The sequence below is a fragment of the Mastigoproctus giganteus genome, chromosome 12, assembly GCF_048544385.1.
Source record: "Mastigoproctus giganteus isolate SK-2022 chromosome 12, ASM4854438v1, whole genome shotgun sequence".
Lineage (NCBI taxonomy): Eukaryota > Metazoa > Arthropoda > Arachnida > Uropygi > Thelyphonidae > Mastigoproctus > Mastigoproctus giganteus.
In genome coordinates this window covers 156,726,859-156,753,386 of record NC_143586.1, presented here as the reverse complement: position 1 = coordinate 156,753,386, position 26,528 = coordinate 156,726,859, and the positions used below count along the sequence as shown (strand labels likewise).

Here is a 26,528-nt window from a genome sequence, read left to right as displayed (position 1 = left end):
ATGAATAGTAGGATGTATATAAGGTATGATCATAAAGTGTTTTTTTTTTTTTTGTGTCACAAGGCTACATTTACAAATTATTACCATAATTTGTACAAATTTCATCTGCTAGGTTGCAGAAGAAAATTTTTTGCATCTACCATTAATTTCAAAACGGTTTCGTGTGTCACTAAGTGAGATGCTAAGTAATGTCGCATGTAATGCTTACTTTCATGTTAAACCTGTGACATTAAAACTTGCTTTTGGAGAGGAATCAATTTAAAGAACTGGTTTTCAATGTTAAAAGTTGAATGATTTATATCTTTTACTGACATTGAAGATTGAGAACGTTCATCCTCAAGCAAACTGGATGGAATGGAATTAAATTAAATTATGAATTAAAGAACCTATGAACAAAATTATACATCTTTTGGCCATGATTTATTTAATGAGGTGGGAATTTTATTTGAATCATGCCAAAGTATTTTAATACAAGGTTTGAGCAGATACAAATTCATGCCTCATCTACTGATTGACAAGCAAAAGCAGAATTGGGTCATTAGGTATCAAGATCCTTAAGAAATATTTCAGCCATATTAAATTAAGACATATTATAGTTTGTTAACTTGATATTGCTTCTTGTCTTTATTATTAACTCAAATAGGAAACAGTATCCTCATGTTAGATTAAAATTTACATTTGTTTGGGAACCCACCTTGGTTTGTAGGGACAATTTCTAAATAGATTTAAGGGTACTATTTATGTGTAAGACACAAGTCTTACAAGTTAAATTAAATATCAATATAATTAAAGTAAATGTTAGATAGTGATATTGTAAACCTTACAAGAGAACACTTAAAGTCACAAATATTTAAGATAGTGAGTCTCAAGTTAATGGAATTAAATTAAGTGGAGGCTATAGTTAATGTAAGAGCAAATATACCATGAAAATAAACATTAGAAAGAGATATAGAATCAGCGCCCACTCCCTGAAAGTGCAAGCGAAGATAGCGAGACGGAGTGGGGGGGGGTAAATTGATGGAATGGCTAGGGATGGATTGCTCGAGAGACTACAGTAGGGGTACCAGGTGTAAGCAGTTTTTGGTTACTGCACACAGAGCGGGGCGTGGTCATTTTATAATAAGGAGAGACGAATCACGTAAATGGGCACAGATGTATTCTAGATGGTTCTGGAAAGATTCTGAACTTCCGGATGTACAAAGAAAGTTCAAGAAATTTCTGGAAACAGGAAGTCTTCTCTACACTGGAAGGAGCTCTACCTTTTTCCTATTGCACGTCACATGAAATAGGCAAATGAGAATGGAGATGATGATGGGAAGATAGAAATGATTGGTTGAGGAAAAGAGGGCATTACAAAATTGAGAAATAAAAAGGGAAAGCGTGCGAAAAGAGCGGTGACAAAAGTTTTTTTTCAGAGGAGTGATAAAAGTTTTTTTTCGGAGATGTAGGCTCGGGAAACAGTCCCCAGAAGTGATTCACCAGTAGGGCCAATTATGGTGAGTTGGCTAAACTCTGATAGTTTAAGTAAAGTATAGATAGGTTACAGTAAAGGGAACTTTCTCGAGATGGAACATAAAGTCAGAGAGCGTCCACCAAGAGATATATTTAGGAGGATAGAGAGAGAAAATGCTCACAGAAGAACACCGGACAGCCCTGCAGCCTACAGAGAGAAATAAAGTAAAGGGAAGCAACTCCTGCTGAATGATCTGGCACAACCAAGAAAGATATGATACCAGGAATGATTGGCGAAGTGGATAGTATCCCTGGCAGATGTTAGCAGTTCTGAAGCTGAAGGAGAGCAATCTCAGACTGAGGGTGGATCCCAATGCAGAGCGGAAAGTCACAGGCCAAACATTTTATTAGTGGGAGGATTCAAATCCCAGAAGTAAGTGTTCAAACAGCTTATGTACCTATATATATTTGCAAAGGACTGTAGGAAAGATTAGGAAATTAACTGAGATTGTGAGAGCACTTTCAGTAAACTCAGTGCATGTTCTGTAGTTGAGTAAGGAAATAATCTTGAACTAGTCTAACGAAAGATTGTTTATAGTTATGCTATATTTACCGATTAACTAACAGAGGGAAAGTAATAATTTTGGACAGGTTAACTTATAGTGTAGGTAGAGTTGTATGTTAACATGAGTAACGTCCCAGTAATAGGGGAGTGGCACTGCTAGCCGCAGATAGCCAAGATTTATTTATCTATTTATTATCCTTGAAAATCCTAAGGTGAACAAAACCATTAAAAATTTAAATGGTAGCTTTATTACTGTTAAGGTGAGATTTGCCCAGAGAAACTTATCATTCAAGCAGTTGGCTTAAGAAGAAGAGAATTGTATTAGCGAATGATTAAAAGAAAAATGTGTAATAACAGTAGAAATAGATGATTGTTTTAATGAACTTTAATTGAAAAAAAAAAAAAAAAAAATATATATATATATATATACAAAGGGTACTAGGAAAGTTTTGCAATATGACGCAACAATGAATCACAGGAAGCTGCTTGTTGCTGCATGTTGAAACATGTTCATACGTGCATAGTAGCCGCCGCGCCAAGTCGATGGGCTCAGTTATTCATTAGTAGTGAGAGTGTAAAGTGCTTGCGATGGCATCGTGGTCACGAAATGAGATAAGGACAGTTTTGCGGTATAATTTCGTGTGTGGTTTAACCATAGACCAGTGCTTAGAAGAAATGACTCTTGCACTAGATGATGATTGTCCACATCGTACAACGATATTCAGGTGGTATAGAGAATTCCAAAGGGGAAATTTCACTCTGGAGGATTCTGAGAGGCCGGGAAGGCCACGAACGTCAGTTACGGAGGAAAACGTTACTGCTGTGAGGAAATTCTTGACAAAAACAGGCGAGTGACCTACCAACAGATAGAGGATACTTTGGGCCTAAATGCACCAGCAATTCGTTCGATTCTGCAAGATCATTTGCACGTGAAGAAACTTTGTTCTCTCTGGGTGCCGCATCAACTGACTGAAGAGCAGATGACACGACGTGTGACTTGGTGCCGGGATATGTTAAAAAAGTTTGATAAGGGACAATCTTGGTATGTGAACAACGTCGTGACAGGTGACGAGACTTGGCTGTACTATTACGATCTGCCGACCAAGGCTCAAAACAAAGTTTGGGTCTTTGATGATGATGACACACCCGTAATTGTCAGAAAATCCCGATCTGTAAAGAAGAAAATGATAGCTGTATTTTTCAAATCGAGTGGAATTGTGGAACGTGTCGTTTTGGACACGCAGAAGACAGTCACAGCTAAGTGGTATACTGAACAATGCCTGCCTAAAGTCATTGGATCTATGAAGAACCTGCAGCCAAAGTCAAGAATGGACACCTGGTACCTCCATCACGATAATGCTGCAGCTCACCGTGCCAAAGCCTGCACCGAATATTTGACCACGACAGGACTGAAACTTCTCGAGCACCCTCCCTACAGTCCAGACCTTGCTCCCTGTGACTTTGCACTGTTCCCGCATGTGAAAATGAAGCTAAAAGGGAGGCGGGTTTTCCAGTGATGAGGACCTTCTACGGGCTTGGGACAACGAGTGTGCTTTACTCCCTAGTGAAACTTGGCAGAACTGGTTTAAAGATTGGTTTCGGAGGATGAAGAGGTGTATTGAATGTAGAGGAAATTACTTTGAAAAAATTAAATAAACAAAGCTGTATTGCAAAACTTTCCTAGTACCCTTTGTATAAACGCAAGAGTGTTACTAGCCCAACGGCAAGAAGATGATCTATAGAAGAACCTAATGTCTAGAATTGTAGTCCATGCCGTGTATTAATGTCAAGTAAATAATGTGTAATGATTTGCTAAATAATCTATATTTGCATATATGTTAATAAACAAATTGTATACAATGCATATGAGTTGTCAGTCATTTTGAACACAGAGCCTAGAGTCCGGGTGAGCAGTATAACATTACTGAAACCCCCGCGAATCTAGAACTGGAAGTTAACAAGTCAGGTGTCATAGTCAGGTGTGGGAGGGGATAAAAAGGGGAGCATAGTAGAGTTCAGTAAAGAATTGATTAAATAGCATAAACTATAAAAATAAAAGGCAAAGAAAAATAAGAAACAACGTTCCTTCCCCACTCTCCACATATATTTATCATTCATGTGTATTATGGTGAGTTGGTGTCAGATCTGATAAAATATCTTTTTTTTTTTTAATCACACAATTCAACCCATCATAATCATAGTAACAATATAATACCTATGACAGTACATAATAGAAACAGGCTAAAAATGCTAATTTGAAAATTGGCATTTTAAGCTCTTTTAATGCCCTTAAAGTTTCAAAGATGTGAATTTCTGAAGGGCATTAAGTTACAGTGGTGTTAGTAGTAAAAGTAGTGGCAAATGATGTAAGAAAGTCAGCTGTATAGCATCAGCCAAAAAATAAATTAAAGAACTACACACTTCACCCATCCATATCCTCCAAGAATTTCTACCCTTTCACTATAACTGAAAGGGTATAAAATGCTAATTTTTAAATATTTCTTTTTATTTAATGATTTGAAAACAATATCAAATGAGGAATCTATTAGTGCTATAAGCTACTAAAGTTGTAAAAATCAGCTTATAGCGTACTTCACTTATATAGTGCTTATCAGATTTATAGCAATTATTTGTCAGAGAAAAGGAGAGGGGGGAAAATCCATAAACAGTATTCATAACTACCTGTCCTCTAATTTTTTTTAATTTAGAGATCCCATTGAAAATGCTCATTACGAAATTTTGTTAACTTCTTATAAGCTCATAGTATTTACCTATGGTACAAGGAATTCCAGGATTTTCTGCACTAGCCAATAAAAAAAAATTAAAATAAGAAATAAACAAAATAAAAATAAATCAAATAACTTTTCCCTCCACACGTAGCTACCTCCCTTGCTGACCTTTAAATCTCCTGAAGATATGAATCAACTACCCATAGAAATAACTTATTCAAATTAATTCACACTTTCTAACTAAAAGAAAACTTTCATTTATAACAGTGAATTTCATTATCATTCATTTTATTATTCATACATTTTAATTAGACACCTAAGTTGCCTAATTACCAAGTCTGTAGTGCACACATCTAACTTTTCTCATCTGCTGCCATTTTGCAGATGTCCATATTTGCATTCTTTCAAGAAGATTGAGTCTTTTTTAAGGTGTGGTCTCCAACGAGAGAGAGAGAGAGAGAGAGAGAGTAAGAGAGAGAGAGAGTAAGAGAGAGAGAGAGTAAGTAAGTATACCTAAAAAAACTTGGTTTACAAGGAATTATGATATGGGTAGATACAATTTGTGTGAACACTGCATTTCAGTGTAGACACAAATTCATGTCTCCTCATGTCATAACTCTAAAATCTTTCTTACTCTGTTTTTAATTCAACCCCACTAAGTTTCATTTGGAGTAACATGGGAAGGGTGGTTTTTTTTTTTGGCTGATGCTGTATAAACTTGCTTTCTTGTATCATATGCCACAGCTAAAATACCTTGCATAAATGTAATACCTTGCATTTGACTGCATTAAGCCTATCCAAATCCTCATGAAGGAATGCTGCTCAGTCCTATCAAATGATTGAAACTAGTGGCAGAGAAGAAAAAAAATATTTGGAATGATTATAAATTTTGAGGAGACAGCCACCTAGAGCAAGTTGACTGGTCAGTAATCAAGTTGCTAAGAGGGTTAGGCAACCCAAGGCTTTGGCTAAGAATGCAGAGGAAAGTAGCAAAGAATTCTTTGCCTGTGTTACCACTAGAAGCAGAAGAATGAATCACATTGGCCCACTTGATAAGAATTGCATAACTATTTATGATCCTGTTCATATTGCTGACAATATTTTGTATCTAAATTTATCCATGTGATTTTTAGGGATGTGAATACCAGAAATAAACCAAGTTATAACAGAGTTAAATAATTTTGTGATAATTTTGTGATAACTGAGAAGAATGGAAGAGAAATTGTTGAAGCTAAAAATAAATGAGGCACTTAAGAAATTCCATAAATTGGGGATGTGTGAATTGTATCTCTCACTCCCCCCCTCCTCCCCTATTCACAAAGGGGAATCAAAGGGCAAAGTGAGAAATTATAGACCTGTAAGCTTGATCTTTATTCCAGGTAAAATAATGGAGTTCCTGTTAGAGATTTAATGTAGAACTATCTAGACAGGATTGTGTTATATCGCATCATAGCATGAATATTGCAGTAATAAAGGAACTGGATGTAAAAAACTTTGACATCATATACTTAGATTTCAGTAAAGCTTTTGACACTGTTCCACATGAAAGACTGTTGTACAAATTGGCATTGGTGAGTTATTGCTATGGATAAGTATCAGTGAAGTGGTAGAAGAGAATGGGTGGTTATAAATGGTCACTGCTCTTCTTGGACTAGTGTTATTGTGTCCCCCAGGGTTCAGTGCTAGTCTCATAATGCAACTAATCTAGAAGAATTAGGCATGTAGGCTGAGAAATGGAATTTAAAATTGATAAACACAAGTCAATGTATATTGATTGTGATGCCACACTCAAAGTGGTGGAGAATGTAAGGGATCTATATGTAATTGTTCAGGTTGATTTGAAGTTTTCTGTGCAGTGCAGATAGGCTGCTAGGACAGCTCATGGGATTTTGTCAATGATATACGGGTATTTTGCTATTGGGGACAAGGAAGTGATTATTCCTAATATGTGATAAGTGTATAAGGCAGTGGTTAGGCTGCACCTTGAGTGTTGCATGCAATTCTGGACCTCATTTTAGGAATGATGTAGATCTGCTGGAATGGGTGCAGAGAAAGTCAACAAGGTTAGCAAAGGAAACAAAAGGGAGTGGTGGTCTTACCAAAAAAAAGGCTTCAGGTCTGTAGATTTCAGTGTCTGGAGACTGGGCACCTCTGACATTATCTGATTGAGATGTTTCAGTGGATTGCACCAACTCAGTGCTGTTGGCATCCTTCCTCTTGCTCAGACTACACACATAAGAGGACGTAAACTTAAACTGAAAAAGGATGGTTGCAGGATAATGTGTGAAAATTGCTTTCAGCCAGAGAATTTATTGTTGGAACAAACTACCAGTACTGTTCTTTCCTTGCATCATTTTTGCCACTATTAATAATAATACTGTCCCTTCATTGATGTCATTTAGGAAAATCAGAAACTAAGTGATTCTTGGGAAATCCATCTTCTAATGTTAACCCAATCTGAAAGTAAGTGTTAATCACATCACTTGCCTCCTTTCCTGTAAGTGCAATAAATTTAAGAATCTTACTCATGATCCTAATGTGTTTCAGCTTATACAGTAATCTGCCATGTAGGATTGAGTTGCATGCTTGGCTAAAATCCAAATGACTGAGAAAAATTATTTCCTACATTCAGCTCATGAGTCTGTCAAAATAGCCAACTAGATTAGTTAAAAATAATTTCTCCTAACAAAACTGTCACATATATCCTTCAGAATTCCATTTTTATGTATATGACCCTGTATTGCACTTTTGATTATTTGTCTCTACAGTTTTCTCTACCACTGTAGTCAGAGACTACATGAGTAAGGTACAGGAGCCTTACTTGCTTTTAGTATCAAGTTTGTTTATTAAAAAAAAAAAAAAAGTTTTCTGTAATTTCAGTATTGCTTTTTTTTTTACTTGTTTTTGCTTAGTCTCTCCACTCTGAATGGTCATTTGACTGTAAAGTACCTGTTCAATTCATCAGCAGGGATAGCTAAGACTTTCCCCACAATCATTACTTTCAATCATTCATTCTTTTTCTATATAATATCGGTGTAGATACACCATCGATAACTCTTAAGATACTACGACTGTAGTTTTTTTTTTGGGGGGGGGAGTCATTTTCTCTCTCATTGTGCTCTTCCTTCACAGAGTTGCCATGGTATTGCACTACCTCAAATAAGTAATGCTTCACTAATAAAGAAGACTATTGTTACTTATTCTCAGTGAGTACCACCACCCAGATGGCACTGTTCGAAATATGGTATGGGATAAAGGTCTCTGTTATCCTCAGTCTACCCCTATTAGACTTAAAAAAGCAAAAACGATGTAGGAAGGTGATAGTAGGAGAGGTAGAGGAAGGAAATTCTGTAGAAGGAAGAAAAGGACAGTTACTCCAACTTGCAGTACTCAAAAGCTCAAATTCCTCAAATAGGCAATGCTTTCCCATTAGAGAAGATTGTTGTTACATATTCTCAGAAACTCCATGAATATCAGGCTCCCCCTGATGGCACCATTTCAAAGCTGTTGGCCTATGGTCGGTGAGTGAGCAGGTACCCTGGCACCATTTCAAGGCTATTTTGTATATGTGTGGGATAATAACACGACTGTCCACTTGTCCTTATTAGACTTAGAAAAGCAAAAAGGTTGAGGGAAAGTAATACTAGGAGTGGAAGAGGAAAATCAACTGTGTAGAAGAATGAAAGGGACAGTAACTCTTTCAACTCACACCACTCAAACTCCTCAAATAGGCAACACTTCCCCAGTGGAGAAGACTTGTTACCTATTCTTGGAAACTCTGGACATCATCAGGCTCCCCTTGGTGCCATTTCAGGGCTATTTGGCCCTTCTTCGGTGGGCAGGTAGGTACCCTGGTATTGCAGCCATGACAACCCAGTTGTGAAGATAATCACACAATATGAGAGATGCCAAAAGGTTTATATGATATTTAAAATTAACTAAATGCACATTGATAATACATTAAGAGTTTAATATAATATCTGTGTAGATACACCATAGATAACTCAAGATATTACGATTGTAATGTGGGAGGCATCATTTGCTCTGTATCTCATAATGCTCTTCCTTCACAACGAGTTTCCATGGTATTGCACTACCTCAAATAAGTAACGCTTCACTAATAGAGAAGACTATTGTTACTTATCTCAGTGAGTACCACCACCTAGATGGCACGGTTTCAAAGCTATTGGCCTATCATCGGTGGGTGGGTAATACCATGGCAACTCGTGAAGGAAGAGCATAATATGAGATACAGAGCAAATGATGCCTCCCACATTACAATCGTAATATCTTGAGAGTTATCTGTGGTGTATCTACATGGATATTATACAGATATTAAACTTACTCTTAACATTATGCCTTGTGCATTTAGTTAATTTTAAATTCTTTTTCTTTGTATTCATATATAATAAAAACAATTTGTCCCCATTCTTTAATCTTAGACAATGACTTCTCATACCCAGCTGTCGTCAGCCTACCCTTTCTTGTGGTACCATTACAGATTAACTTCTAGCTGTTATAGACTTCAGTACTCTGATTTTCCTACGCCATCTTTTCCTGCTCTGTTAAACTGGCCAGCCCTATATTCTTCCATCTGAGCATCTTTTTCATGCTATATTTTTTAATTTATTCTTTCTTTCCTAATAAAAAAATCTAACTTTTGTAATTTGTTTTTCAGTTTAATTAAAACTTCTAAAACAAAGAATATATGCATTTAGTTTCTTGATTTAACTTTTTGTCCATTATTTGAAATATTTTCAATAAATTTCAGCCAATAATGATAGCTGCGATCCTGAACAATTTCCTTGTGGACAAGGTCAGTGTGTTCCAAAACAGTGGCGGTGTGATGGTGAAAAGGATTGTACTAATGGAATTGATGAAGAAAAGTGTGATAAAATTAGTTGTTCTGATACACAGTTAAAGTGCAAAAGTGGGCAGTGTCTCCCTAAGTCATGGCATTGTGATGGTGAAGTAGATTGTGATGATGGATCAGATGAGGAAGATTGTGGTGAGTATAAAATTATATGAAATGGACTGCCTTACTCCTATCCTCAAATAATACTTGTTGGTATGAAAGTGAATCAATATCTACTATCATATATTCTTGTTATTGGATGTCTTAACATGTATTTGTAATTTCTGTAAATTGTATTGTAGCAGTCAGTCTGCTTTTCAGATTTGTTGCTGCTGAATGTCACAGTACCATTTGATGTTTGAATAAATTAAATGGAGTGAAATAGACCAGAGCAAGTGTGAAACTCAAATTCACTCCAGTGCATCCAATGAACATCAGCCTAATAGAAGCATTAAGACTTTGTTGTTATTCTTCCCTAAATTCCATAATAAATTAAGATACAATATATATTTGTGAATCTTCTATACATAATTTACCCTGCTGATAATGTTCAATGCAGGCTGAGTTGTTTGCCTTATTCCAGATGTTTGATTTAAGCTTAGACTGTTCAAGACTCAATTAACATGGGTTGCCAGTAAAGTTTGGTTGGGCTGTTTTGCTATGTAAGCACTGAGAAAACAAAGTGAGAATAAGAATATATTCTGATCAAAATGACTGAGCTTAATGACAAATATTCAGATAGAGCTGGCAGTAGATCAAATGTCTTACCATGGGGTATTTTAACTTTCCAGATATTTATTGTGATTTCTGAGTTAGTCATGCATTCAGCAGCAGCAGACCATTTCTGGATTTATGACTTATTTATAACAACATGTTAGAGAAGCAACAAGCGAGAGCAGTATACTCTTGATCCCATTATCAGCATTGATTCTTTATGCATTAAGAACCTTCAGGTAAAGGAACCACTAGGTGGCAGTGATCATAATATATTTATGTAGGATTTATTCAAAGGGTAAAAGGAAGGGATTTTGCTTCTGCAAAGGTGATTGTAATAGTCAGAATAACTCTTAAATTCTTCTCAGTAGGGCCAAGTGGGAAGCACTGAGGTAATAAATCATAAAAGCTACTAAGCTCTTTAGTAGTCTTTTTGTGTCAGATGAACTAATGAGACTAGTGGCCGAGAATAAAAATGAACAAATTATCAGAGGGATGCAGAAATCTACAGTAAAAATCAAGTAGTCAGCAATCAACTTACTAAGGGAAGTGGACATGCTTAGGCAGATTACAAGAAGTCTCTGGCTTAGAATGCAAAGAAAAGTAGCAAAGAATTCTTTTATGTTAACACTAGAAGAAAACGGATGAACCACATTTGTCTGCTAGATATGAATGGTACAACAATTGATCCTGTTCAAGTTGCTGAGAAGCTGAATACATATTTTCCATCTACATTCACATATGAAGAAATGTTGGTGATGAAAGATGCCAGCAGTATATCTGATTCTAATTGCTGATGATTCTAATTTCTAAATACCTGATTCTAATCAAAATTCAAATTTTTCAATAAAAAAATAAATTATTTTAATAATACATTAGTGAAATTTCAATCATTGTATAATGGGAAAAAAAAACCTTTCAGAAATAAAGGAATTGTGAGTATGTGTGTCAGGTACTGCTGATGGGTTTAAATGTATGGAGTCATTAGGACAAATGAGATGAGTGGTGGCTGAGGCAATCAGTAACTGAAAATTTTGTCAGGAAAAAAGTAAACGTGGCTTGCCACTTTGCAGATGGAAATGTATGTCATTGATTAAAAATGAGTTCACATATTTGTGAAATGAATTTGGAAAATGAAAAGAACCGTTTTGGAGGGTTCTTTTTACAGATAAGTTTGACTACTCGTTTCACATAAAATTATTGGGGGACATTATGAATTAATGAAATAAATATGGTATATGCAGCAAAATATACCCAACTTCTTAACACAGCTTGGCCTCTCAGAAGCACTTCCTACATATATACCACTCCCAGTCACAGCTGGCACAATAGTGGTTGCAAGGCTACACCAACTAATTCAGATGCCTCCTAGAGTATCATAAACTTAAAAATATAGAAGCTAATACAGAGATAGAGAGATATTATTCATGTCATTTAGGAGAGATCTTTTGGTAAGTGGCGCTGCCACTATTTACCAAATGCAATAATTTATAATAATACATTGTATTGAAGAAGTAATGATTTTTAACCGTAAAGATGACTGTACGGATGGATCAGATGAAGAAAACTGTGGTAAGTATCCTTTATGTAACATGGCTGTATATATTTTTTGATTATATACAAACTATAATTACATAACTCTTAAATCTTTTATAATTGTAAGCTATAACTTTAATTTTGGTTGGCTGGATTTGTGTAATATTGTTTTAAACCTTATTGCAAAATTTATTAGCATTACTAGGATCCTTTTAATATAATAAAACTGTCTTTCCATTTTTTTAAAGGAGAAATGAATCATCAGTGTCAGCCAGGTGAATTTCTTTGCAATAATACATTATGTATTGAAGAAGTAATGATTTGTAACCATAAAGATGACTGTACGGATGGATCAGATGAAGAAAACTGTGGTAAGTATCCTTTAGGTAACATGATTCTATGTATTTTTTGATTATACAAACTACATAATATCAAATATTTTTGTGCAAACTACATGATATATCAAATAAAAGTGCAATGAAGCATATGGATCTGGAATGTTTGTTATGCAAACATAACTAGTTTCCCAAGATTTGGAAAGTTGGAATCCAGCTCCAGTGCCGCTGCTTTGACAAGATATTTTTGAAATGGCTTTCCCAGGATCAAGTGATTAGTATACCCACCAAAAAATGGGGTAAGTGTGCTGATGTCTTGTTTCTACTTTCACGTTCTAATAGACAGGTTTTGGAATGCATGTATAGTGCTCTAGGTAGTTGTGGCCTAGAAAACTATACCTATTTTGCAGATAGTGAGCTCACCAGTAGGTGGCAATCCCTCCTTGACTATTTCAAGAAGGAATTGTCATCAAATTAAAGTCCTGGATGAAGAGGGAAGGAAGGAGGGAGAGAAATGGGTATTTATATATAGGGATGAGAATCTAGTTCCAAAAAGAATCCTCATCCTTGCATATAGTTACTGTTAGTGGCCATCTAGGTGCCTCATATCAAAACTTCATGTGTCTTCTCCAATGAAGCTTATCTTAGCCTAATATTCTTTTGACCTTCACAAGAATGTGAAATGGAATGATCTGCACAATGATCACATTTCATATTACTTTGGAACCTTCAAGTTCCAACATTGCTTAGATCATGTCATTGAAATTGTTGCATTATGAAATTATTTATTCTGCATTACCCTGAAATCTCATCCTTTATCCAAACACTTTCTTTTTCCAATAAGTGTGCTAAGGCTGTTCAAGGTGCTAATGTAGCATATTGCAATTAGAAATGCATATAATCCAATTCAATTATCTAAACTTTCTGCTTCATTTTCTGCCTACACTAAGGCTCACAACAATTGTAAAGTGATTATTAATCAAGCCAGACTTAATTTTTTTACTGGACATGCTAAGAATACAACTTATTTATTGTCCAAATGGAGCTTTCTGTAAAGAAGGCTTTCCTACCATTTGGACAACAGGCATCTCTTCACTTTTTCTCAAAAAAACTGTGGCTAAAGCTACTGGACACAATTTTATCCATCTATACTTTCATCTCTGTGACATGCTGATGGCTTTATAAGCATCCTACTTTTCTTCTAACACTTGCATTGACAATTTTGTTTCCTGCCATATCTATTGCACACTGACCAGTGACTGTGGTTTTCTGACAAAGATATTAGAAGAATTCCAAATAATCTTAATGCTAAAAAAGTTCCAAGCTATGATAAAATTTCTCTACTTGTTTCCCTTTTTACTTTCTTATTCCACTGGTGTTTTTCCTTTTGTTTGGAAATTTGCTGGTATTCAGGCGGTTCCTAAAAAAAAATGTAAAATCTCTCTCATCCAATTATCATCCCATTGCAATTACCTCAACTATTTTCAAATTAATGAATAAATCTATCAACCACCAAACTATCTAAACACTCCATCCAATTGATGATTACCAATATGGATTCTGACAGTGTTGATTCATTAGTGATATACTGCTTATGTTACTTGTCTTTGGACAAATTTAATGAAAAAGTTCAGTGAAACTCAAGCAGTTGTTGTCATTTCCAAGGCTTTTGATCTTTTTTGGCATAAAAATATTCTTGTTTATACTCCAGCATGACCACCAGGTCAGCAGAGTTTACAATTAATTATCAATACAATCATTAATCATATTTTGTAGTCACAGGCTTGAACCCTGGTCCACTCAAAGAGCACATGCTACTACACTCACTCTTGACCACTTGGCTATGTCAGGCCATTCTTCTTAATGGTACTTCATCTTCTTTGCTTTCTGTTTTTTTCAATTGGGTAACCAATTTTCTTTCTGACCACTCACTGTGGTTGGTTGATGAGATGGCGATCTGTCTTATAAATTTCACCCAATGCTAGTAATTTCCCTAGGTTCAGTTTTTTTTTTTTTCTCTCCCACTATCCTCATATTAATGACTTTCCACAGGAAATCCTACCCATAGATATTTCAGATAACACAATACATCCACCTTTCAATTTGAAGAGACCTTGCCCTGCACAAATAGTATTCAACTTCTTGAATACTCCAATTCCATAAATTCTGATCTTCAGGTAATTCTTAAAGAGGGAAAGAAAGTTTAAAATTAGCTTTAATCCTTCTGAAACCCAATCTCCTCTTTTTTTTATGAAAAAAGTGTACTCCTCCCATTATCATTGACACTTGGATTTCCTGACAAGGCCTCATATCGAAGCAGTGTTAGGTGGGTCTGAAAACTGCTAGCTGGGGGGAGTTATACAGACTAAAAGATTAACAGTGGCCACAGACAGAGACAAAAGCGATTCTTGCGCTGCTTCTATTAGAATGAGCAGCAGACTGGAAAGCAAGGTGCTGGAAATTTCCAGGCCTGCTGGGGGTCAGTGAAACAAGTAAATACATGGGCTGTGTTATGGTAACTAAGTGTAGAAACAGATGCATGTATATTTACATGTACACAAATGCTAGGAGTATAGTTAATAAATTTGATAAGTCTGAAGTGCTGGTCAAGACATCAAAGGCAGATATTGTTGGGATATCAGAGATGTGGTCTCACACAGATATAAGCAGTGCAGAATTGGAATCTGGGGAGTACAATGTGTACAGACAGGATAGGAATGGAGGAGGGATTATGCTTGTTAGTTAAGAAACACTTAAAATCTAAGGAAGTGTATCCAATTAACATTGGTGGACAATGCAATTTTGAGTGTTTGGTGTGACATAAGCACTGAGAAAGGGAAAATGAGTAGGTGTGTGTTATAGGCCTAATGAATATGATGAGCAATTGTGCAGAGAAATAGTGGGCTAGTAAATCAATGTCTTATAATGAGGGATTTTAACTTTCCAGATATTGACTGGAACTTGTGTGTTGGTCACTTGCACACTAGTAAAAACTTTTGTGGGTTTATTGGATGACTGTTTTCTATAGCAACATGTTTGAGAGGCAACCAGAGGGAGTATACTCTTGATCTGATAATCAGCAGTGATTATTCATGCATTAAGAATTTGTAGATAAAGGAACCACTGGGTGAGAGTGATCACATTGTACTGATGTGGGATTTACTTAAAGATGTAACTACCATCAAAGGACAGTCTCAGACAGTTTCTAAATTCTATACAGTGGGATCAACTGAAGACTTACCAACGTTGAATTCTAAATGGGAAGCCTTCAGGGACTTAATCTTGGAGGCTACTAGGCTTTTCATACCAACTAATAAATACTGTTCAAGGTTTAGGCCTAAACGGATATCAGATGAATTTTAATCCAACAAAGTGTAAGGTATTACACCTGGGAAACAGTAATCCCAAAATAATGTATTCACTTGGTGGAGTTCAACTAAACCCAGTACTGGAGGAAAGGGACTTGGGTGTTAAGATACGGTCAGACATGAAATTCTCTGATCATTGTAAACAGGTTGCAAGGAAGGCCCATGGTGTCCTATCGATGATCTATCGAACTTTTGCAAGTAGAGATAGGGATGTGATAATCCCATTATATAAGGCTTATGTTAGACCACACTTGGAATACTGTGTTCAAGTATGGAGACCGCACCTAAAGAAAGACATCAAGCTTCTTGAAAGGGTGCAAAGAAGGGTAACTCGCCTGGTGAGATCGGCAAAAGGGCGTCCTTATGATGAAAGACTTCGAATATGTGGGTTGCAGAGTTTGGAAACTAGATACCTTAGAGGAGATTTGATTGAGGTGTTTAAGGCTCTGAGAGGCATCAGTAAAATGAATGAGGACAAAATGTTCAAGATTATAAATGATGCTAGAACTAGGGGACATAAATTCAAGTTACAGGGGGAAATGTTTAGATTGGACTGCAGGAAGTTTTATTTTAGCCAGCGAGTTATAAATTACTGGAATAAGTTGCCTTCATGGGTGGTAGAGGCTGACAGTTTGGGGAAATTCAAAGGTCATCTGGATAGTACTTTCGGGTAAGGGAAGCACATAGGATGATAGGTTTAATTTCCTTTTTATTTATTTTTTATTTTATTTTATTTTTTTATTTATTGATTATTATTAATTAGTTATTTATTTTATTTATCTTTATTTATTTATTTTTTTGTTTTTATCATTGTTTTGTTCTGATTTTTTTTTTTTTTGGCTGGTGCAGCATAAGCCATAGGCTTTCTTGCACAATGCGGCCGTTACTAATACTAATGAGGCTTATGGCAGAGAAGAAAAATGTATTAGATGCATATAAATTATCAATCTACACATAAAATAGTCAAGTCACAAAGGAGATTAGGCAGGCAAAGGCAGATTATGAGAAATCTTTGGCAAAGGATGCAAAGAAAAACAACAATTCTTTACTTATGTAAACTCTAGAAGGAAAGGGATGAATCAGATTGGTCCACTGGATATTGATGGTTCAACTGTTGATGATCCTGCTCAGGTGGCTAACAAACTAAATGAGTATTTTGCATCTACATTCACACATGAGGAGTTATTCAGGGAGGGGAATGCTAGAGGTGAGTTAAACTCTGACAGTGAACTAGATGATTTTGTAATAACTGAGAGGAAAGTGGAGGAGAAATTGTTTTGAAGATAAACATAAAAAAGGCACCCGGAATGGATGGGATCTATCCAGTTATATTAAAGGAGGCAGCAAAGGAAGTAAGCAAACCCTTAGCCATAATTATGAGAGCTTTTTTGGACTCAGGGGAGGTACCCATGGACTGGAGATGTGCAAATGTGACCCCAATTCACAAAGGAGGATCAAAGGGCAACAAGTAATTATAGACTTGTTAGTTTAACTTCTGTTCCAGGGAAATTAATTGAAGCACTGCAGGATCATCTAGACAAGACTTCAGTTATAGCTCAGACACAGCATGGTTTTGTTAAGGGAAAGTCTTGCCTGACCAATTTGATTGGATACTGATGTGGTCACAAAGGAACTGGATGCATAAAATAATTTTGTTATTAGCATTGGTAGAGGCATATGATGCAAGAAAGCAAGCTTATGCAGCATCAGCAAAAAAAAAAAAAAAAAACTCTCCCATTACACCCCTCCGTTCATTCCAAGTACCTGTCCAGCTCAGCCTTAAATTTATTTAGACTATCAACTTCCACAACAAAGGATGGAAATCTGTTCCACCAACCAACCATCTGCTGGCTAAAGGCATATACTTTGGTTTCAGGAAAGCTTTTGATACTGTTGTGCATGGAATACTGCTGTACACATTGGTGCAGTATGGCATTAAGGGTAAGTTGCTACAATGGATAAAGGGATGGTTGAGTGGAAGATGACAGAGTGGTAATCAATGGATATTGCTCTTCATGGACAAATGTTATTAGTGGAGTTCCAGGGTTCGGTGATGGGCCATTGTTGTTTTGTGTATTCATCAGTGATATTGATGCAGGTATATCAGGCTTAATTTCCAAGTTTGCAGATGATACAAAGGTTGGCAGGGTTGTTAATGACAGTAAAGACAGTATGCTTACTACATTTGGATCTAGATAAGTTGGGCAAATGGCCTGAGAAGTGGCAACTGAAGTTTAACATTGACAAATGCTTAGTACTGCATATGGGTAGCAATAACCCAAGAGAAACGTACCAACTGTGTAGGGAGGTAATTATCCCATTATATAAGGCAATGGTCAGGCCACACCTAGAGTACTGTGTACAAGTCTTGATGCCTCATTTTAGGAAGGATGTACAGTTGCTAGAACACGTATAAAGAAGGGCAAGAAGGTTGGTGAAGGGAACCAAGGGGTGCTCTTACCAAGAAAGGCTTAAGTTCTGCAAATTGCAGCACCTGGAGAGTAGGCAACTGCAAGGTGAAATGATTGAGGTAAATAAGGCATTGAATGGGTTGAGCAAGCTGAATGCTGATGGGATTCTTCCTGTTGCTCAGATTAAGAACCTGAGGGTGCATAGATTCAAACTGAGGAAAGACGGTTGTAAGATAGATGTGTGGAAATTTGCCTTTAGCCAGTGGGTAGTTTGGTGGAACAGACTTCCATCTCTTGTTGTGGAAGTTGATAGCTTAAATAAATTTAAGGCTGAGCTGGATATTTGGAATGAATGGAGGGAGTTAAATGGGAGGGGTTTTTTTTTTTTTTTTGCTGATGCTGCATAAGCTTTATCTTTAAACAGACCTATGGGGCAGGGAAATTCCATACTGCAATAATTAAAGACAAACACCAGCAAAGGAATAAAAAATTTTTACTATAAAAATAATAAAATAATGTGATACACTATCGGAAGACTAAAATATTATGATAAAATAAACTATGATAAAACATTAAAAATATAGTTAAAAATATACCGAGGCAATAAAATTATCTAAAATAAACTGGATTAAAAGCGATAAAACCTGAAGCTTTCGGAGACTGCTGTCTCCTTCTTCAACAGTCTTTAATTATTGCAGCTGCATAAGCTTGCTTTCTTGCATCATATGCCTCTACTAATGCTAATCTCTATTGGGATTACCCTAACTTCTAATCTGTCTTGGCATGAACACATCACAAATATTGCTTTCCTGCATCAAAAACTGGGTTTTTGTTTCACTCTGTGTCAAATATCTATTGATTCTGCAAATCTCAGATTCGACTTTCCATTGAGTATTCTTACATCAGGGACAGGTCTCCAAAATCTTTCTCCTAGTTTCTGTTCAAGAGAAGCAGCCAAGTTAATTACCCATCCTTTTGAAATCTGTGTACTCTTGTCTCACAGACATTTAGTTTCTGCATACTTTTCCTTATAAATATTTGATATTTCCTTGGGTACTATTCTTCTTAATTGGCATGTGCAGTTTCTCCACTTTTTTAGTGGTGGAACTGCACTGAACATTCATTCAGTGTTCAATCTTCCTCATTTATCCATTCTCGAGAACAAACTGCACACGTATTTCCAAAAACTATAATACATAGAAATTCAGGTCGTGTGGACAACTATAGTCTTTCTTCTCAACTTTTAACTCTTGCTTTTATAATCATTATAACCATTTTCGACGATTTTGCCATATCATTGAACTACCTATTCTTCAACAAACCAGATTGTTAAGAGCAAAACACAGATTATTCAATGGAAACAGTCCATATGAACCCTAAATCAGAATGCAAATACAGAGACCCAAATTAATATTAGTAGCAATGGCAAATGATGCAAGAAGAAAAACTCAATTTCTCATTTCCTCAATTTGAACTTGTGCTCCCTCATGTGTAACCTAACTGAGAGGAAGGATTCCATTAGCATTGAGCTTAATGAATCCAGTCAAGGCCTTAAACACCTCAGTCAGATTTATTTGCAGGTGCCTAATCTCCAGATTCAACATCCTTCCTAATATGAGGCTTCCAGACCTGTATGCGGTACTCTAGATGTGGTCTAATCATTGCCTTATAAATGGGATAAACACATCCTTATCATTGCTAGCAAAATTCCTGTATATCATTGACAAAACCCTGTGAGTTTGGCAGCCTGTCCACACCGCTCAGAACTCCATATGACTCCACAATTAGCTCTAGGCCTTTTTTGTTCTACACTGTCCCGAGTGTGGTACCACATAGCTATTATATATTAATCTGGGATTACTGCTTCCCACATGAAGCACCTTGCATTTGTCAGTATTAAACTTCAATTGCCACTTATCAGCCCATCTGCCTAATTTATTTTAGATCTTGTTGTAATAGCATATCCTGATTACTGTTATTAACTACCCTGCTGACCTTTGTATTATCTGCAGACTTAAAAGACTCAGACTAAAAGCCTGATATACCTTCATCTTAATAAATATAGGCAACAACAATGGTACTAGCACTGAACCCTGGGGGACTCCGCTAATAATATTAATCCAAGAAGCACAGCGCCTCATTGATAACCACTCTTGTACAAAGTCTTTCCATTATCTTTTTAGACATTCTTTTTCTGCTGCATGTCTTTTCTATAGATGCTTCCATGAACACAGTTCTGAATTGGCTTCTATGATTCCCCTCTCTTCCAAATCAGTCTGAACACTTGCCCCGAACAGTCAATGTCCTTTTTACTGTTGAACTTCAAGTTCACAGAACCAACTCCCCCCCCCCCTTCATTTATTCTTTCAACTTCCATTTTCTGGAACAACTTCCCTTCAGGCTTGTTCTTTTATTTTAGCATTACTAAAAAAGAGAAAAGAATTCTTGAAAATTAATCTACAGAAATTAAAATCTAATGTCAAATATCTTTTTTCATCATCTCAACCATTCAATCTGTGAATGGTTCTAAGTACTATAGGTTCTAATACTTTTCACATTTGGATTTTCATTTTAAAAAAAAACCACTCATCCTTTTATCCATAGTAGTAACCTGCCTATTCCATACTGCTTCGACATGTATAGCAGTCTTTTATGTGCAACAGTAACAAATATTTTGTGAAATCTGGGTATATGCTGTGACTGAAATATAACTGCATTACTGTTTAGATTATCCTGCATTACTTTTTTAACAAGTGACTTATTTTCCATGGAACATAAATCAGGCTAACAGGTCTGTAATTACTCAAGTCTCCCTCTGATCTCCCTTTGTGAATTGCAGATATATTTACACATCTCCAGTTCATAGGGACCAACCCCTGAATCCAGGGATGCTCTCATAATCATAGCTAAAGGTTTTCTTACCTCTTTTGCTGCCTTCTTTAATGTAACAGGATAGATCCCATCCACCCGAGATGCTTTTTTACTTTTAGCTTCAATTCCTCCTCTACTTTTCTTTCAGTTATTGAAAAATCATTCAGTTCCTGCTGGACTTTGATTGAATTCTAGTATCTCCCCCCATTCACAAAAAAATTCCTCATATGTAAATGAAGATGCAAATTACCCATTCAGTTTTTCTTCAACTTGGGCAGGATCATCAGCAGTCAATTCATTCATATCTAGTGGACTAATGTGATTCAACTCCTTCCTTCTATTGCTTACACAATTAAAGAAGTCTTCATTTCTTTTATTTGTATTATTTTCTGGAGACTACTCATAACCTGTTTTAGCTTGCCTAACCTCCTCTTTGACTTGATTGCAGGCTAGATTATATCTACTGTAGGCATCTGTATCAATTGATAATTTATATGCATCTTATGCATTTTTCTTTGCTGCCATTTAAGCCTGTCTTGAATCTCTTAGTTTGTATAAAAAGCCTTGGAGCATTCTATGATAGCATTCTTAAATGCTTCCCATTTAGAATTTCCTCTTGATAAATCAGCCTTCTCATTTAACTCAGTGAATTGAACAATCTTGTACATAATTTAGGTTAGTTTAATTCCATACCTTCAGTCTGTAGAGCAAAAGTTCTAAGTTATTGGTATCCTCTTTTTTGCTCTACAATCTGGCTGTCCAATATATTGTTGCTTTTCTGGACAAGTGGGATTGAGCCAGATCCATTAATTTTGAAACTTAGTTTCATATTGATTGGTTGAATCTTACCTGAAAAGAGAAATTATCTGTAAGCCATTATCATTGCTAGCAAAATTCCTGTATATCATTGACAAAACCCTATGAGTTTGGCAGCCTGTCCACACTGCTCAGAACTCCATATGACTCCACAATTAGCTCTAGGCCTTTTTTGTTCTACACTGTCCCGAGTGTGGTATCACATAGCTGTTATATATTAATCTGGGATTAATATGTAACAGCTATGTGGTCCTGGTCAACCACGTCACATGAAGTTATGTGACGTGGTTGACCAGAACTATCAACAATTGCATTGCTAATTTAATTCCATGCATGGAATGCAATTGGAGTATTTGTCAAATCAAATTTGTCAATTCACAGATTACAGAGTTATTAAGAAATGGCCATTTCATTTTAAAGGAGTGTTAAATCTTTGTAATTGAAAGAGTGGAAATTCTTCACAGAAGTGTGTGAATATTTTTTGTGTATCTACAGAGCAGACAACTACAAAATCTCAATTGCAGTATGTCTCTAAAAATACACTTCCTCTACTCCCATATAGACGCTTTCCTAGATAACATTAAACTCATTAGTGATGGACACAGCAAGTTTTTTAATCAAGATGTTACTACCATGGAGATGTTACCAAGGACAGTGAAAACCCAGTAGTCTGGCAGACAATTTCTGGATATTGATCAGAGAGGCTTTTCATCATTAAAAGAAAGGGAAGAAAAAAAACTGGCTATTTTTATACTGTATTATATTTATTTTAAAGATGAAATGCACAGGGCATAGCATATGGGTGTAAATAACTATATAATATTGGTGTAGATACCATAGTTTACCCATAAATTAAACTACGTGCACAGTGTAAAGGTGTCATTTTTAATTGTATCTCATATTGTGGCTACCTTCACAACGAGATACCAGGTATTGCACTACTTCAAATAAGTAATGCTTACACTACATACATAGTTTAATTTATAGGTAAACTATGGTGTATCTACACAGATATTATATAGTTATTTAAACCCATAAGCTATTATGCCCTGTGCATTTCATCATTAAAAGAAGTTATCATTTGTTCACCATTTGGCATCTGTCACTGTGGAACCACTTAGCAATGGCATGTTTGCATTATCAGAGTACCTGCCCACCCACCGATGATAGGCCAACAGCTTTGAAACAGTGCCATCTGGGTGGTGGTATCCACTGAGAATAAATAACAGTAGTTTTCTCTACTAGAGAAACATTACTTATTAAAAGCTGTTGTTGTTGTTATTTGGTTTTTAGGAGCATTAGCAACTAAGGCCATATTGCTCCAGGGATATGCAGTGGTCATTCCCTGACCATTCCGCATCCTCAGTATTTGGTGGTCATGGGCTCGAACTCCGGTCTAATCAATAAGCGTGTGCTACGCACTTCTGCTCCTGCCCACCTGGCTACGGATACTTATTCGAAGTAGTGCAGTGCCTGGTTTCTTGTTGTGAAAGTAGACACAATATGAGATGCAATTAAAACAATGCATTTACACTACATACCGTATTTCCCCATGTATAAGATGCACCTTAATTTTGGGGCCCGAAATTTGAAAAAAAATGTATTACATAAAGTTATTGAACTAAAGTTTTATTCATCATAAAATTCATACAACTCATCACTGTCAAAACTCCCATCCATTAGCTTGTCCTCATCTGTGTCTGATGACGAATCACTGTCTTCATATATTGCCTCATCCTCAGTTCAAATCTATGGCATTTGAAATGCCACACTTCTTAAATGACTTGACAACGATCTCAATCTTGATATTATCCCAGGATCTTTTCACTCAGGTACAAACTTCTCCTATAGTTGGTTTCTTCACTCTTCCTGCTGGTGTCAAATTGTCCCCAGAAGACTTCATCCATTGGTTCCATTCGTCTCTCATGGCAGCTTTGAAGGGTTTGTTAATGCCGACATCAAGTGGTTGGAGCTGGGATGTCAAGCCTCCAAGTATGATGGAAAGTTTTGTTTTTTGCTCTGCAGCAATCTTTGTATTTTTTGTTATGTGTGCCCTGAACTGATCAAGCACCAATAGGGCAGGTTTGCGTAAGAGCCCATCTGGTCTCCTGCTCCAAACTTTCTCAAACCAGATTCCCTTATCCAGTCTCAGATTGTTTTCTCAGTTGGAGGAGGACCAAACTTATGTTCAGCAGCACGATTCCCATTCACTTTTGCAAACTGGATCACTTTCATCCAATCCTGATCCATCCAACCTTTGTCATGAACATGGACAATCACTCCTCGAGGAATGTCTTCTTTTGGCATTATTTTGTGTTTGAAAATCAGCATAGGAGGCAGCTTGGTTCCATCGGCACAACAAGCTAGAACAACTGTATAATGTATAATGGCTCTTTTCATGTCCACTTCACAGTTAGTTTTCACCCCCTTCTTATCAACAGTTCTGTTACTTGGGACACCAAATTGAAGGGGACTTTGTCCATATTTGCAATCTGTCCCAGCTCAAACTGATGTCTTCCGACATGGAATGACAAAACGATGAAATTCAAGGACCTTCTGCTCATAGCTTTCAGGCATCTTTTGGGCAAGTCTGGTGCAAGCACGCATGCTTAGTCCATTCCGTTTCATGAACCTGAAGCACCAATTGTGTCCTCCTTTGAAATCAGTAACTTCTTTTTCATCAGCAATTCTTCTTGCCTCATGCTGAACCATCTTTGTGGACAGGAATTCCAATTTCTCTTTGCTTCTCAATCCATATCTTCAATTCCCTCTCTAAATCAGGCCATTCTGCTGACTTGCCTCTAATGACCTTCTTCTGCCGTGGAATTTTCAGTAGGGTGTCTTCTTCCCTTATCCAGTCTCGGATTGTTTTCTCAGTTGGAGGAGGACCAAACTTACGTTCAGCAGCATGATTTCCATTCACTTTTGCAAACTGGATCACTTAACTTGAATTCAGCACTCCGAAAATCTTTTCTGAGCCATTTCTGGGCAGAATGTGGCAAAACGCAACCAAATATACCAGTAACAAGTGCAAAACAATGAGCGCAAAGACAACAAGCGCAAAAAAGTGGGAAATGCAAGTAAAAGAAATCTACAACCACTGTATAAGACGCACCCAGTTTTTAGACCCCAAATTTTTCAAAAAAGGTGCGTCTTATACATGGGGAAATACGGTACATGGTTTAATTTATGGGTAAACTATGGTATATCTACACCGATATTATATATAAAATTTAACCTAAAAATAAATTACCATAAGGTTATGGTTATTTATATGGTTATTATTTATTAAAGTGAATGTGAAATAAATATTGAGTAGCCTCAACTGTCATTTTTGTAACATGCATTAATGGCAAAAGCAGGCTGTGCACCATTCTATGGTTACTAAATGGCATGATGTGCACAAGAATATGCAGGTGATGCAATCCTCCCAGAAAACTGGTTTTAAAATTGCCCCTTCCCTGTATTATAATACCATACATTAGAGTAGGGCTCATCTTTTTGAAAAGAATTGCTGTGTAGGTGGAGTATGATTATTATAGAGAGAAAAAATGTCACAAGTTAGGGTTAAATTTCAAAGTGTCTGCAATTCTGCCCAAACACAAGAGGAGAGAGTATATGATGAGAGCCATATCAATCAATTTGGCCCTAGAAAAATGTGTAATGCTCATGGTGAGAATTTTTCTCAGTGTGGTCTGTGCTTGTTAATAGAAGACTAGTTTTACAGGGATGAGATACTCTTAAATAGAAGTGCAAGAATATTTGCTGATGATATAGAGGCAGTGATATGGTGGGTAGGAAAACTGCTGGTTGGGGGAGATACAGATTAATAGATTAAATAGAGCTGCATTCAGAGGTGAAGGTGATTCTTGCATTTTTTCTATTGGAAAATGCAGCAGCCTAGAAAGCAAGGTGTTGAGGATTTCAAGCCCTGCTGTGAGTCATCATGGAACCAGTGAATACATGGGCTGTGTACAGGGAACTAAGAGTAAGAACATGTGCATATACACTTACATGTACACTTATTCTAAGAGTATTGTAAATAAGTTTGATGCATTTGAAGTACTGATTAAGTAATCAAATACAGACATTGTAGGGATAATGGAGACAGTTTCACTCAAACATAAGTGATGTGAATTTGAATATGTGGAGTATAATGTATACAGGAAGGCAGGACAGGATAGGAGTTATGATGTTAGTTAAGAAGAATATTAAATCTAAGGCAGTGCAACCAATCAACTGAGTGACCAGTACAATGTTGAATCAGTTTGGTGTGATATAAGCACTAGGAAAACAAAATTGAGACTAGGAGGGTGTTATAGGCCTAATGACTGTGATGAGAGTACTAAACAGCCTCTACAGGGAAATAGAGCAAACCAGTAAATCAATGTCTTATAATGGGGGATGTTAACTTTCCAGATGTTTTATAGATTTTGTGGATTGGTCACTCAGATTAGCAAGACTTTTGTACATTTCTTGGGTAACTATAGCATGTTAGAGAGGCAACAAGAAGCAGCAATAAACTTGATTTAGGGATTCCTCATAAAGGGGATCAAAAGATGACATGAGTAATTACAGACCTGTCAGCTTAACATCTGTTCCATAGAAAACAATGGAGTCACTGGTTAAAGTAATGCAGGACCATCTCGACAGGAGTGCCATTGTACAGCAGCCACCCACATGGGTATGTTAAGGGGGCAGTCTTGTTTAACTAATGTGAGGTTACTATGAAGTAGTGACTAAGGAACCGGATGAAAAAAAAATTTGAAATCATACACTTGGATTTCAGGAAGGCTTTTGATGCTATTGTACATAAAAGAATGCTGTATAAACTGGAGCAATGTGGCATTAAGGGCAAGTTACTACAAGGATAAGG

At 36.5% G+C, this 26,528-nt stretch overlaps 1 protein-coding gene across 1 annotated transcript in view; it reads left to right on the top strand.

The window, feature by feature from the left end:
• LOC150077534 (low-density lipoprotein receptor-related protein 2-like) overlaps positions 1-26,528 on the top strand; it is a 496,886-nt gene that overhangs the window by 286,986 nt on the left and 183,372 nt on the right. Inside the window, exons 20-21 of the mRNA XM_090385933.1 lie at positions 9,518-9,754; positions 12,100-12,222. Of these exons, the coding sequence (XP_090242059.1) occupies positions 9,518-9,754; positions 12,100-12,222 (360 nt within the window). The remainder of the gene's footprint in view (positions 1-9,517; positions 9,755-12,099; positions 12,223-26,528) is intronic.